General features: G+C 41.1%; 2 protein-coding genes across 4 annotated transcripts in view; one reads left to right on the plus strand and one right to left on the minus strand.

The window, feature by feature from the left end:
• XPO5 (exportin 5) overlaps window positions 1-14,364 on the minus strand; it is a 58,988-nt gene extending 44,624 nt beyond the window's left edge. Inside the window, exons 1-8 of one of the 2 annotated variants that reach the window (XM_045843188.1) lie at window positions 14,079-14,364; window positions 12,566-12,687; window positions 11,583-11,655; window positions 10,345-10,482; window positions 9,977-10,159; window positions 3,282-3,308; window positions 2,706-2,891; window positions 1,991-2,067 (exon numbers count right to left, since the gene is read on the minus strand). In XM_045843188.1, the coding sequence (XP_045699144.1) occupies window positions 1,991-2,067; window positions 2,706-2,891; window positions 3,282-3,308; window positions 9,977-10,159; window positions 10,345-10,482; window positions 11,583-11,655; window positions 12,566-12,687; window positions 14,079-14,183 (911 nt within the window). In that variant the 5' untranslated portion in view covers window positions 14,184-14,364. The remainder of the gene's footprint in view (window positions 1-1,990; window positions 2,068-2,705; window positions 2,892-3,281; window positions 3,309-9,976; window positions 10,160-10,344; window positions 10,483-11,582; window positions 11,656-12,565; window positions 12,688-14,078) is intronic. The other variant, XM_045843190.1, reaches the window with a different exon arrangement.
• Window positions 14,365-14,480: 116 nt separating this feature from the next.
• POLH (DNA polymerase eta) overlaps window positions 14,481-15,331 on the plus strand; it is a 31,835-nt gene continuing 30,984 nt past the window's right edge. For both annotated transcript variants that reach the window (XM_045843043.1, XM_045843044.1), the window contains exon 1: window positions 14,481-14,752. The gene's annotated coding sequence lies outside the window, so the exon portion shown is untranslated. The remainder of the gene's footprint in view (window positions 14,753-15,331) is intronic.

The following is a 15,331-nucleotide window of genomic DNA, read 5'->3' on the forward strand; positions in this document are numbered from 1 at the left end:
GCATGTTAAACTTGGATGTTTATAGCAGTTTTATTCATAATCCACAAAACTTGGAAGCAACCAAGTGTCCTTTGATAGGTGAATGGATAAATAGAACCTGGTACATCTAGACAATGGGATATCATTCAGTGCTAATAATCTATAGAACATAAAACACCAAGAGTAAACCCTAAGGTAAACTATGGAATTTGGATGATTTTATGTGTCAATGTAGGTTCATCAGTTCTAACAAAGGTACCACCCTGGACAGTGATGTTGATAAGGGGGGAGGCTATGCATGTGTTGAGTTAGAGGGTATATGGGAAATTGCTGTACCTTCCCCTGAACTTCACTGTGGACCTTAAATTGCTTTAAAAAAGAAAGTCTTAAAAAATCTAATAAAAGCATAACTTTGTGCCTTATTCTCATTTAGTTCTGACTGCAATCCTTTATAATTCTTTAAATTAAAAAAATAATTATAACTTATTTAATGGCAAAACTTGACCTGTAATGACATAAAACTATTTATAGTAACAAGAATTAATAATGACAACCTGGCTGAGTATCTCAGTTGGTTAGAGAATCATCCCCATACACCAAGGTTGCAGGTTCAATCCCTGGTAAGGGCACATACAAAAATCAATGTTTTTCTCTCTCCCTTAAATGAAATTAAACAAACAAACAAACAAACAGACAAACAAACAAAACCCCTACTGTGGACAGCAGCCATATCAGCTGTGTTCTGGAGGTACTACAGTATAATGTAAAAAGCTGGGGCCTTGCCCTGGCTGGTATGTCTTAGTGGATTGACAGCCAGCCTGAGAACCAAAGGGTCTCCAGTTCGATTCCCAGTCAGGATACATGCCTAGGCTGCAGGCCAGATCCCCAGTAGGGGGTGTGCAAGAGGCAACCACACACTGATGTTTCTCTTCCTCTCTTTCTCCCTACCTTTCCCTCTCTCTAAAAATAAATAAATAAAATCTTAAAAAAAAAAAAAAAAAAGAGCTGGGGCCTTGAGCCAACTAAGACCTAGGCTCTAACAATACTGAAGGGCAGTATGGCGTTATGATTTCCAATACAGGCTTTGGTGTCTGATTGCTTGGGTTTGAATCATAGCTTTGCTGATTAGTATCAGTCATGCAAATGGAGATAGGACACCCCAGCATGAATGTCATGGTCTCTATGTAACTAATGGGTCTTGGAGACAGTAACTGCAGTGGCTACTCAAAGGACCTATCACTCATTTAATTAACAGGACCCCTTAAAAACAGAGCTTAAGTCTCCACAGGAAAGCCATCATAAAAGCTGTATTAGAATAAACAGCAAGAGAGTTTAAGTAATACGTATGTATCTCACATATTTTCACTTGTCCTTGGGACCAAGAATCAGTGACAAGTATTGAAAAGAGGGTGTCTCAACAGCTTCCACTATTTGTAAGACATGGTTCTACGTGACTCCCTGGTAAAAAACACAGTATAAGGAAATGCTTTAATATTTACCAGAGCAATGGGAAGAAAACAAGCAGAAGCCATTATTTTAGAACCTTGAATGTTTATAGGTTTTATGAACACATTTCTCATTGACCACATTGTTCCTGCTGTTTGCAAGAGCCTCAACACTCCAGGCATCAACTATTTTGATAAGGAGATCATGGAGGCATGTCTCAAGTTATATAATCAAGCCAGGCCCTGGGACAGACTCGCGTCCAGATCTAAGCAGTCTAAGGCATAGTCACCAAGGTCACTAGGAGGCTTGGGGATCATCAGAAGCAGACGAAGAAAATCATGGAGACAAGCTGTCTGGAGAAAATCAGGAAAACTGTGAATGTGAATAGGTGCTGAGTCAGTGGCCACAACTGATTTCCAGTATAAGGTCTTCAAAAAGGTTCAAGTCCCTTTAAGACTGCCTGATTTTCTTATTAGAAACACTGTCAACTCAGATAGGAGCTTCAGATATATCTGAGCATGATATAACAAGGAATTAGAAAAAATATACAAAAGTAGATACTCACTGTGCAGCAGAGAGTATATAATGCATGGCAACATCTCCAAATAAGACCATTAAGGGCTTCCGGTCTTCCAACTTGCCCTAGACCCAATTTTAGGGAAACACAGGTAGCACAAAAACAATATTATTAAAAGCTTCCAACTACCAACATCTTCTTACCTATATAATCAAATATAGTAAGAGGCAACCAGTCGATATCAATGTTTCTCTCCCTCTCTTTCTCCCTCCCTTCCCCTGTCTAAAAAATAAGTAAATAAAATCTTTTAGACAATGTTTAAATCTTAATTTGGATAAAATTTATATTTTTAAATGTGATATGAAAGCAGATACCAAAGCAAAGTAAGTGGCATCTGAAGATAGCATTGCTGTGGGGAGAAAAGTCATGGTCCTGTTTGTTAGTAGCCACCATCTATGATTCTCTGACACAAACATCGAGTTTTAAAGTTTAATACTACCTTTATCTCTTAAGTGTGAAGTGCCAAGCTGCACAGCTGTTTCAAGAACCAACTAGCCTGACCAACCCCTGCATATTTTGCCAATAAATGCCTAGAATATTGGCAAACTATTGTCCAAAATGGTTGAAGGCAGGTAGGTAGTCGGCGTCAAGTAAAAAAAACAAACCAAACCTTTAAGTGTTTTTCTGTCACAACATACAATTAAACGCACACACAACCCTCACAGACTTCAAGGATCCAAGTCAGTTTGAAGTGGTAACTTACTTTTCTGCTGACTGCAATGAGAAGACATTCAGCGGCTCCCAGCTGAAGTTCCTGTTCATTCAGAAGCAGGCACAGCACCTCCAGGAGTTTACAGTTTTCAGCAGTGATGTGACTCATGGACACCCAGTCAATGTAGCCTGCTAGAGTGTTCAGGGCTGCCACTCCGACACGACAGTGTGCTTGAGCCTGAATAAAAGAGAAATAACTTTTTGAAAAAGTTCTAATAGACAAGGAAACAGTGGTTACACCTGAGTTCCTTCTATTTCCTAATTCTAAAAAGAAAATGATTTTTTTAAAACGTACTATTGTAACAGTCACTAATAAGAAATTCAAAAGTATTTTTTTCCTCACGAACACATTCATTTCTCAAACATTGGCATTCTCAAGAAATCAATAAGACCATGGTGATGTGAGTCCATCAAATTTCCTTCAAGAAATCTCAGATATTGTTAATTTTAACTCCCTTCCACCTTAGCTCAGTGATGAAATAAACCAAGGCTAAGGTCACCTTCCACTAGATGGACACATCTGCAAGCCTCAAAAAAGTCTCCTTCCAACTCCACAAAGAGCTCTTACCTTTGGGTCCTGAGCATTATCTGTATTCTGAAAGAAAAGAAGTATAAGGATCCAATGTTTTTAATGAGTAAAAGGCTGTGTAATAACTTTCCATCCCCATATCAAGGCTCTCAAACAGATTCTCCAACATAGACTCAACCTTCAATCTTGGAAAGAATATACCTTTGCCAAGGACACATAACTGATATTCACTCTAGTAAGAATGGGTTATTTTGATTTTAGCAATATGACAAGAAGTTAATATTTAAAGAGCTTACATAAATTTGTTAGAACATTCAGATCGGCAAAGACAGTTTCAAAGCACATGATTTACAAAGAAATACAACTAAAAGATGAATAAATAAGGCTCAACATTGCTAGTGATGAAAGAAATACAGTTTAAAACAAAGTATTAGCACGTTTTCCAAATTAAAATAAAGACAAATTATAACTGGCAAAGATACATTGAAATGCTGTAATGTTAATGGAAAAAAGAAACAAGATTAAATCAGTTCAATTTATTACCATATATGAATGCACATATAGCAAAAACATGTACACAAAAATACTAGATGCTAAACAGATCAAAACAGTATGTTTAGTATATGTACAATTATGACTAATTTTTATCCTTATATTCCAAATTCTGTAAAAATACTACGTAATACTCACAATTTACAATTGTATAAAATTAATATTTTTGAGAAATTTTTGAAATTAAAATTAAGAGTAACTCCTGAAGACCATTAACAGAAAAATAATACAAGCAGGAATAACAACTTCTGAAGTACCTGAAAACTTACCATCATTAAGATCATAAAGGACGTGTTTTACAATTCTTTTTCTCAACTATTAAAACTATGTTTTGTGCCCTGGCCTGTGTGGCTCAACGTGTTGGGCATCGTTCTACAAACTGAAAGGTTGCCAGTTCAATTCCTGGTCAGGGAACATGCCTGGGTTGCGGTTTGGTCCCCAGTCAAGGCATGAACAAGATGCAACCGATCAATGTCTCTCCCTGTCTTTCTCCCTCCTTTCTCCTCTCTCTAAAATCAATCATGTCCTCGAGTGAGAAAAAAAGTTTTTTTTCATAAAGAACAATTATTAAGGCTTTATTATTAATAGTGATATTATTAATAGTGATACACATAGATGTGTAAATGGCGCAGAGATGAGTAGATCATCATCTTCCTCATCAGCATCTACTAATGCTGCCCAAGGGGGAAAAGGGATCCAAATGACAAGAGCCAAGTCCAGTCTCTATTCTCCATTCCTGCAAATTCTTCATTCCTGTTTGGGTCCTCCACACCCCTGGGGCCAGTACAGGAGCCAGATGACGGGACAGGAAAAATGAGTCTACTCATCCCATTATTGTTTGCATTCAACTTACTCTTCAATTGGTAAGGTGAAAGGATAGAAGAAAAGCAACTACAAGCAAACTGAGAAGTTCAAGGTAAAAGAGATGGCTCTTGGTGTCCTCTGGCCCTGCGCACAAGTGGGAGCCCAGTTTAACAGATGAAGGAAACTAAAACAGAGGCTAGAGAAAAACACACCAGTAGGTGTTTTTAACTTTTTTTAGACTGTCACCTATCATCAGCCCTGTTCTGGCACATTGGCTAGACTTCTACAGCAACTAAGTATTCATAATTTGTTCTCTATCTCCTAGGTATTAAATCTCCCAGGGAAAAATAAAAGAATACCTCCTTCACCCTCATCACATAGGTTTGGTTTTTGTTTTGCTTTTTTTAAAGAAAGAAAATTTGAGTTTACTTATTTTATTTTAAACAATTGTTTTTCTTCTTGAATGAATGAAATAATCAATCTAATGTGATTCACGCCACCAATCCAATCAGGCTTAGCTGTGGGCAAGGATTGTGAAAGTACTGAAACTTTCTCTTTTTATTAAACAATACACAGCCATGTCAGTCTAACTGGTTCATATTAAAGAAGTTCAGAGAGGGAGAGAGATCCTCTCACTCCCTGAGGAGGACTGAAGATCCAGACACTGGGAACTCCAGACTAACATTCTCTGCTCGCTCCAGGCCTGTGGGATATCCATCCAACAGTTAACAGACGGGAACCAGGCCCAGAGCAGGTCTGCCTGGTGCAGACTGTATAGTGTGTGGGTTCTTGATTTCGTGATTTCACAACACGAGTCCAGGTGACCTGAGAGTACATTTATTAAACCTGGGGACAGTGAAACAAGGAAAGGCTTAGGATAAGAGAAGTTATAAGAGAGAGCCTAGGTGGGCTGCTTGGCTCCCTGGGAGGTCAGAGAAAAGGGGGCCTTGGAGACAGGCTCAGGGGGTCAGCCCGGGACGAACTGCTGCTGCCCACTGCTCCCCTTGTGGCAAGTCTCATTGGGCCGTTAGAGTTTAGGAGATGCACGCCTGAGAGGGAAGAAAGGTGTGCGCATGCTCCCAGGAGGGAGAGCGTGCCCACGTAGGTTTTTAAATGTAAGTATTTACTTGTTTTCTTTTGAAAAATCTCAGGGAGGTATTTTGGGTGAAAAAGTCCGTTCTAATTAGAAGAATGGGGCTTGAATTCTAACCAAACCATTTATAGGGGGTCTTGAATAATTACCCCAAGCCTTGGTTTTCCTCACCTGCAAAATGGAAACAATACTTTCTGACTCTTAGGGTTTTGAGGATTAAATAACATAGAGAGTGTAAACAAGTACAGGGTGTGGCAAAAGTAGGTATACAGTTGCTCATATGGAAAATAATACAATAACTAATAGACTTGGCAATCCCATCTGGAGACACATTTGTTGTGGCGGCAGTGCACCAACCACAAGGAACACTTCACAGACAAGCTACACGGGCATTCAAGAGCAAGGCTCTTGGCTTCAAGTTCAAGTTGTCAGAGTAAGAAGATCCTTCTACTAGAGCCTCTCACTGACACTAAAACTGCAACTACAAATAGCACATCTATCTCTCAGAATGACCTGAAGACTAGCAGAACAGACTTTCCACAACTACATACATAAAGAAAACACCACACTAAAACAGGTAGAAGGAGTAGAAACTAAGTTTAGTCAGGACCTACCCTACCCCGCACTCCCCAGGCGGTGACTCACAAGTGGGAAGAATATCACAACTGCAGAAATCATCCCGGAAGAGCAAGGGGTCCGAGTCCTGGAGTAGGAAACCTGCACCAGGAAAATGAACCCCCAGTGGGGCTTGTATCTGGGAGAACCAAAGGGCCACAGGAAACCTGGGTTGTGGTCTTTCTGAGTCCTGGCACAGAGGTAGCAGTTTGAAAAGCACCCAAGTCATATGTGAATGTGATAAATTGACTAATTTTAGGGTTTGTGCTGGAGAGACAGGGATCCTTTGGAACTTTCTCCTCAGTCAGAGGTGCTGACAGGCGCCATTCCCCTCGACCCCCTGCTTTAATCTAGATGATCTGACACTGGCAGGCACCATTTCTGACACTCTATTAGCCTTGCTAACACTTCACCCCACACTGGCATTTATTTCCCTGAGGACTCATTAAGGTTAACATCCCTCCAAAGTGGCTCCTGCCCTACCACCCCCAGTGGGAAGCCTCAGCTGGCACCAGCACCCAGCAGTGTCTCTGCAACAGCACAGTTGGGCCTTGTAGCCAGCCACACCAAAGGCTTGACATGCACACCAGTGAGTCTGCAACAGCGTGGCCAGGCCTCTTAGCTGGTGGGCCAGGAACCAGCCTCATCTGCCAGTGTGTCATGGAAGTTGTAGCCCAGCCACAACAGGAAGCCACACTAGTCCATCCAGGGAACACCTTACACATCCATGTTTCTCTCACACATCGATGATTCTCTCCCTTTCTCCCTCCTTTCCCCTCTCTTTAAATAAGTAAAATATTAAAAAAAACCCTCACTAATAAAGGCAAACATATAGTAGACAGTAGACCAGCCACTTATAAATCTAGTATTAAAATGATTAAAATGGCAATAAGTACATACCTATCAATAATTACTTTAAATGTACGTTGACTCAATGATTCATTGAAAATACATAGGGCCTCCGCTGGTGTAGCTCAGTGGATTGAGTGCGGGACTGTGAACCAAAGAGTCAGCGGTTCGATTCCCAGTCAGGGCACATGCCTGGGTTTGCAGGCCAGGTCCCCAGTATGGGGGGTGTGCAAGAGGCTACCACACATTAATGTTTCTCTCCCCCCCTTTCTGCCTCCCTTCCCCTCTGTAAAAATAAATAAATATTTTTTTAAAAAGAAAAAAATACATAGGATGACTGAATGGATAAAAAAACAAGACCTTTACATTTGCTGCCTACAGAAGACTCCAGATTGAAAGACACACACGTATTTTTCAGTGTGTGATGACAGTAAAGGGATGGAAAAAGGTATTTCATGAAAATGGAAAAAAAAAAAGAAGCTGGGATAGCAATACTTTTATCAGACAAAACAGACTTTAAAACAATGGCTATAACAAGAGACAAAGAAGGACCCACAATTTGACTTCTGGGCACTTATCTGAAGAAAACTAATTCAAAAAGATCTATGCACCCCTTTGTTAACTGCAGTATTACTTACAGTAACCAAGATACTGTATGAAAGCAACCTCGGTGTTAATCAATAGGTGGATGAATAAAGGGGATATACATTCTCTCTCTCTCTCTCTCTCTCTCTCTCTCTCTCACACACACACACACACACACAGAGGAATATTACTCAGCTATGGAAAAAAAAAGAAATCTTGACATTTGCAACAACATGGATAGAACTAGAGCAGAGGTGTCAAACTCATTTTCACCAGCGGGGCCACATCAGCCTCGCAGTTGCCTTCAAAGGGCCAAATGTAATTTTAGGACTGTATAAATGTAACCACTCCTTAACAGTTAAGTGAGAGCTCGGGGCTGCTGCCAGGCTGAAACAAGGTGAGGGCCGGATTTGGCCCTTGGGCTTTATGTTTGCCACCTGTGACCTTGAGGGTATTATGCTAGTGAAATAAGTCAAAGAAAGACAAATACTGTTATCATTTCACTTATGTGTGGAATCTAAAAAACTAAACAAATGAACAAACAAACAGATTCATAGATACAGAAAAACTGAGAGCTGCCAGAGGGTTGGGTGGTCAGGTATGAATAAAATGGTGAAGGGGATTAAAAAGGTACAAACTTACAATTATAAATAAGTCACAAAGATGTAAAGTACAAAAGAGGGAACATAGTTAGTAATATCACAGTAACTTTGTATGATGACAAATAGTGTACTTTTTGTGGTGATCACTTTGTAAGGTGTATAAATGTGAAATGCCACTGTGCTAATACACATGAAACTAATATAATATTGTATGTCAACTATACTTTAATTAAAAAGGGCTTTATGCCCTGGCCAGGCAGCTCAGTTGGTTAGAATGCTGTCCTGAAAGGCCAAGGTTGTGCCCCACAGGTCAGGGCACATACAAGAAGCAACCAATGAGTGCATGAATAAGCGAAATAACAAATCAATGTTTCTCTTTCTTCCTCCCTCCCTCTATCCCTCTCTAAAAATCAAAACAAAAAAGCGCTTTACATTTCAGAATGACAAAAATACAATTATTAATAAATAATACAAGAATAAACTGTTCTACATACTCACAACTTTAAACCTATTCTGTCCCGCCCTGTATATGGTGTCTATATATATTACGTACTCACTGTGAGCTCCTCCACACCAAAATAGCTCATAGTACCTTCTCCTATTAGTGTTAGTATCTAGTGCTTCCCTGAGAACAGACCTAATGAAGCTGCTGGGGGGCATAAACATAACGAATTTTAATTAGTCCTATTTTGTGAAATAAGCACACGTGAGAATTCTAGAGCAGGGTTTTCAACTCACCACTTTTGGCATTTTGGGCTGGATAACTCTTTATGTGGGGACTGTGTATATACAATGTTTAGCAGCATCCCTGGCCTCTACCCACCAGATGCTAGTAGCAATCCCTACTTGTGAAAATCTGGGGTGCTAAATCACCCCCTGGTGAGGACTAGATTAACTTTCTGTGCTAGGTTAACTTTCACACTGCCTTCCTCTGAAGGCTCTCTGCCAAAAATGACAATGGTTGGAAAGAGAATATCTGTCTTGCCCTTTTCTGCAGAAGGGAAAAATGAAAATTAAGAGTAACTCTACCTCATCAGGAAGAACAAAATACCAAGAATCATGTAGTCACAAAAACTTGGTGCAGTTTACACTGAAAGAGGGACAGGACTAATGGGACCTCAAATTTTAATAGTGACACTACCCTGACCTATGAGATATCTGAACTTTCAAATATTAAGAATTATCCGCCCTGGCTGGCGTAGCTCAGTGGTTTGAGCGCGGGCTGCGAACCAAAGTGTCGCAGGTTCAATTCCCAGTCAGGGTACATGCCTGGGTTGCAGGCCATGACCCCCAGCAACCGCACATTGATGTTTCTCTCTCTCTCTATCTCCCTCCCTTCCTTCTCTAAAAATAAATAAAATCTTTAAAAAAAAAAAGAATTATCCTTCATCTTTACACTACTTAAAGAATTTTCTTGCTGTAAGAGGAATTATTTGTTCTAGTAGAAAATCAGTTCTTAAAAAAAAAAAGGAAATCAGTCCTTGTTTTTCCTGTCACCTGTTTCTTATTTGCTCATAAAATGGCCTTTTCTTTTGCTGAACTAGACACCTTAGTTCCTTGCTCATTTTAACTTTAAACAAACAAAAGACGACTCACTAAAAAACACAACTTTGGGGAGGTGGGGTATCCCTTACCACTTGCCGGTACTTGTTTACATTTTCTTGAAGTGTGTTAAGTAGAAAACTGAAGATCCTTTCCATGTTCTGGGTTAATGTTTGCTGGATGTCCCTTCTTCTTTGAAAGGGCAGTGTATGAAAGGTCACTACATCCTCTGCCAGTCGCAAAAGGATGAACATCACTAATTCTGTCTGTGTTTCCTGTATCAAGAGAAATAAACTAGTTAAATTCCAACATCTTTTCCATGTAGGTATGCCTAAAAGCTCTTTTCTGTTGACAAAACAAAGAAACCCCTGAAGAGCCAAAACCCCCCAAAAAACAACAAAAACACACCCCCTCCCCCCCAAAACACCAAAAACTGAATTGACACTACTGTATTTCATACCCCTTGTTTGGAAAGAGTGTCCAATTCTATGAGCATGTCAGGCCAGTGCTGTGGCCACTCCCGCTTGATCATTTCTACTACAATTCGAGACAGAACATCTTTAATGTGGTTCTCCTCTTCCAAGATATTCAGTGTTCCCTGAAGAAGAAAAAGATATTAAGAGGTCTGGAAGAGTGAATTCAAGGGGAAAACAGGACTATAAAAATATAAAAACTCATCAGCCAGCCTGAATTTAAAGTAAACAGAGTAAACAAACCTGTTCTCCATGTCTGAGTCATTTGTCCTGCATTCTTGCTAATTATTCCTCCCACCTAAAACTTAAGTGAGGGTTTTACCGGCTAATAAAATGGCTGTCACACAGAGCAAGGAAGACATCATTGTTGTCCTTTAGAAATTGAGGAGACTCTCATATGGATGGTTTCATTTTGTTAGAGGGCCAGGGTGGAAGAAAACAGAAATAAGGAATATGTTGAAGGGCTGCTAAAATGGGAGAGTTAGGAGGAGCACCTAAATATTTCACCAATAGTTCTAGTATGAGAAGATACAGAAAGACTATTATGAGTTTTAGCAAGTTTTCCCAGAACGAGCAAATTACAGACCCTGAGTTAATTAATAATTTTGAAGGACATTTTTTTTTCTATCAAAGGCACCAGACTTTGGGGATGAACAGGGGTGGGAATTCCACTTTTTATGCCCTTTAAAAGGAAAAAAAGGCCCTGACTGGTGTGGCTTAGTGGACTGAGTGCCAGCCTGCAAACCAAAAGGTGGCCAGTTTGATCCAAAGGGTGGCCAGTTTGATTCCCAGTCAGGGCACATGCCTGGGTTACAGCCAGGTCCCCAGTAGGGGGTGTGCAGGAGGCAACCCTCATACACAGATGTTACTCTCCCTTTCTTTCTCCCTCCCCCTCTTTCTCTAAAGATAAATAAATAAAATCTTTAAGAAAAAAAAAGAAAAGAAAAAAACGCTATGGATTTTAAACATGTTTAAAGTCATATTCTAACTCCTGAAACAAATTCATTCTGCTTACTTTTTACTGTTACTGTCATACAGTGCGTTTGTGATGAATTACAATTTCTTGTGACGGTGGTTCTTCTTACCTTGAACGTAACATTTAATATCATACAAAATAGGCTGTAATATATAGAACCACTGAATTTTTACACAAACGCTACACTGAAGAAGTCACTCTGTCTAAACTACATTGGAAACACAAGTCGTCCAACCAACAATTCCTTACATTTTCAATCAGCTCCATGACACTGTTCTTCAGATAGACCTTCTCCAATCGAGACATGCTGTTCCACCGAAACCTGGCCACCAAAATGCATAAAGTCAACAGACCACATTAGAAGTCTTCTCTTGACAAGACTTTAAGTCTGGTGTTAGATCATGTTGGCAATTTCACTAAGAAATTAAACTTTTGATTTCATATGCCTCAATGAACAGACAAAACAGTTCACACTTAACCAAAATGCTAACAGAGAAAGTCTGGGGAAATAGTTTTTATTAAGGCAGTAAGCCATTAATTGGAACCCATACAGGATTTACACACAGATCAGCTTTCCCCTTGATTTTCCTGACAGACCAAAAGCAAATGTATACACCTGAAACAATTGCAACAATGTAACTGTTTTTCAGAAAATACAATCTTGATATTGCTAATTCCATTTCTGTGATGGTTTACAAAGTAATACCGCAATTCCAGAAAAACTGGCTAATACTTAAAAACAGATTGATTCTTCTGACAGACATTGGGGGTAGGAGACTAAAGTTAGAAAGGGTTTTCAGTTATTTTCATATGATTCTGCTTTGGAGTTGCCATTCAGAGAAGGCCCATACTCAAACTTCAGAAAAAAAATTAAAGGCAAAAATGCCTAATCAGAGATTTGTTTCCCTATGCATTGCATTATTCTAAAAAGACTTAGAGATCTATGGCATATAGTCAGAACTCAATAAATGCTGGTTGAATGATGATCAGCTAACATTTGTAGAGTACTTAGTATGTACTATGCAGTTCCACATGGACAAATAAACTGAAGAAGAGAAAGGTCAGGTCCTGAATGAGAGCTCCAGTGAGGCTGTGGTAACCTCTTGGGGATCAGTCCTTTCTTCTTCGGGATTGCTCTTTTCTATTCACCTAAAGCGTACCTCTATGAGTTATATAAGAACTAAAGATTTGCACCCTCAAGACTTCAGTGGTAACATCCAAAAGCTCCTTACTTGACAACATGTTCCAGGATCTGAAGGCCAAAATGTCTGACGATAGCAATCTGTGTTTTCTCAGCCAACCTCAAGCCACAGGGGACACAGACAGGGCACTTTTCTTTAAACTCCTCACAAAACTAAAAGAAGAAAAGTTAACATTTTCCTTAGTAGCCAAGAGGGTAGAAACTAAAAAAACCTTCATCTTAACTCCAACCTGAGCCATATTTTTAAACTGCAAAATACAGATCAATATTATGAGTAAGGAACCCATAAACATTCCTTTCACTTTCATAGTTTTAGATTTCCCATGCACTATCCCAACTAATGTTGAAAAAAATATCTGACCTAAAAGACTAAAAAATGTTAGAGATACACCCCTGAAGTATATAGGAATGAAACGACAATTTCTAGGATTTGTTTTAAAAACTTTTGGTGAAGGAGAAGGATAAAGCAAATGTAAAATCTTGGTAACACCTGAGTTGATGCGATGGGTATACACAAAATCACTGTAGTCTCTCTACTTTTGTGTCTATTTTTAATATTTTATAGTAAAAAAACAAGTATAACCCAACCGTTTGATTCCAAATTCTGTGGCATACATCTACACATTTTAAATTTCTTCCAAGTGATGCTCACTGTACATCACTTAAACTGTGCACAGCACAAGTATTCTTTTCCTAATGGTCATTTCATTTCTCACAGCGCACAAACATTGTTTGATGCAGAAATATGCTCATATTGCATTAGCATCCCCATTCGTATTAGCATCCCCAAATTGCAGCACAAGAGTCAGCAGTCCCAGGAACAGAGCATCCGGGACTCAAGAAAACTACTTTCAGGAAATCAAAGTGCCCTCGTTAAAATGCAAAGCAAGTGGTTCGAAGTTCGTCTTTGCGCAAAATAGCCTAAGAACATCACACAATAAAAAATATAGGGGGACGGCGTGTGAGAATTAGCCCAGAAATACCCAAGACACATAGAGGTCAGGGAGGGATGTAAAGATGTAAGTAAAAGGACACTCCCGGGTCTGGCACTCATTTAGGGCCGGTCAGGAGAACGGGTTAGCAGGGAAACACCTAGCGCAGGGGAGACCGTAGAGAATGTAGCTGGTGCTGAGTACGGGACGGACACGTGCGCTACGGAAAGGCGAGGGGATGCGGGGATGCGGGGATGCACGGCTCTGGGGAATAAAGTTAAGTGCAGCCAGCTGTGGAGGGGGGCGTCGTAGTGCGAACAGAGTGAAGAGAAGTAGGGGACAGGGGAGGAGAGGGCAATGCGAAGTGGTGGTGAGATGAGACCGCCAAAAGCAGTTACGGACCGGGACGTCCCGGGAAAAGGGCAGGCGCCACCAGCAGAGAAGGCTGGCAGTGGGAAAAGGCGCGGAGGGCGGTGAAAGAAGGCCCCTCGGAGTTGAGGAGGGAAGTCCAAGGGCCTCGTGGGCTGGAAACTACCAGGCTTGTGGACGGCACCGGGACAGCTGGGCTGAGGGAGGGTCTAGGGCAGGCCCCACGCGCCAGACCCCAGCTACCTTCAGGGCTTCCAGCCGATAGCGCTGGGTGGAGCTGGGGTCCATCATGACCGTCACCGCCTTCACCAGCTGCTCGCACAGCGCGTTCACTTGATCCATTGCCATGGCTACTGCCACGCGCCGGGAGAGCGCACTACGGCCGTCCCGGGAGCACAAGGTACAAACTGCTCCCTCGCCGTGATAACACGCTAGTACCGGGCCGCGGCGAGGTAGGGGGTGGAGGGCGGGAGGAGGAGCCGTGTGCGGCAGAAGATCCAGCCGGGAAAGAACCGGCGGGGCACACGCGCCCGATCCTCCACTACGCACGCGCCGGCGGAAGTGGCGGCTCACTTGTGACGGTTGCCCCTGGGTGGGCGAAGCTTGGGACGGAAGGGCCGCCGTGCGCAGGCGCGTCAACGCCCTTCGCGGCGGGCGCGCTGAATGATATCTGTCAAGTGGGTTAGCAATTGAGCGCCCTGGCTTTGACTGAACCTGTGGGGCGCTGCCCGGCCAAGGATTCTCTGCGACTCTTGGTCTGGTTTTCATCCTTACGGGGAATAAATCTCTCGATACTAACTGGCTTGCTGCCGGAAAGGGGACAGTTATTCCAAGACCCACTCATCTTCCAGTGGACACCGAGCCTAGCATTTGCATCGTCCGCAGTTTGGCAGTTTTACCAGGGGTCTGCAACATTGGTAAGAGAATTCGAAAATTTTTGGTATCACTGTTTTCAAACTTTTCGGTTGCTTTAGCTATTGGTTTTATGATATAGCAGTGACTGGTGACAACATTGGGCCAAAATTATATGAAATGGAAATACACGCTCACAGAGATATATGGCCCTGGTATTCTCCTCTAAGAGAATTTTTCGTGTGGAAAAAATAATATTTTTCTCTATAGCTCTTAACCTCCCTCTTGTACTTACTTTCCTTGGATGTGTTATCTCCTGATTGGCACCAAACTTGTTTTGTGCAGATTGGGATAAATTGAGATATTTAAAGACGAATAATTGCAAGTTATTGAAAGTTTGAGCGGTGTGATCTTTTGAAGTGCTTGCTATATATGCTTCACAGTAGTATAAAACCCTTATCCCGAAAATGGGGCTTTGGCAGAGAGTGTGTTTCACTTCCCATCTTTTAAAAAGCTCTTCCTTTCACCAGCAAAATATGTAAACTGAAAACTTGAACAGCTTCATTATCTGTTCAAGTGTGCGTATCGGTTTTTGCATTTATATACTAATACGTTTGCTGGACTTAAATCACTGCTCCCTATTC

Source organism: Phyllostomus hastatus, unplaced genomic scaffold (genome assembly GCF_019186645.2).
Source record: "Phyllostomus hastatus isolate PE091 unplaced genomic scaffold, TTU_PhHast_1.1 phas_contig_40, whole genome shotgun sequence".
Classification (NCBI taxonomy): Eukaryota; Metazoa; Chordata; class Mammalia; order Chiroptera; family Phyllostomidae; genus Phyllostomus; species Phyllostomus hastatus.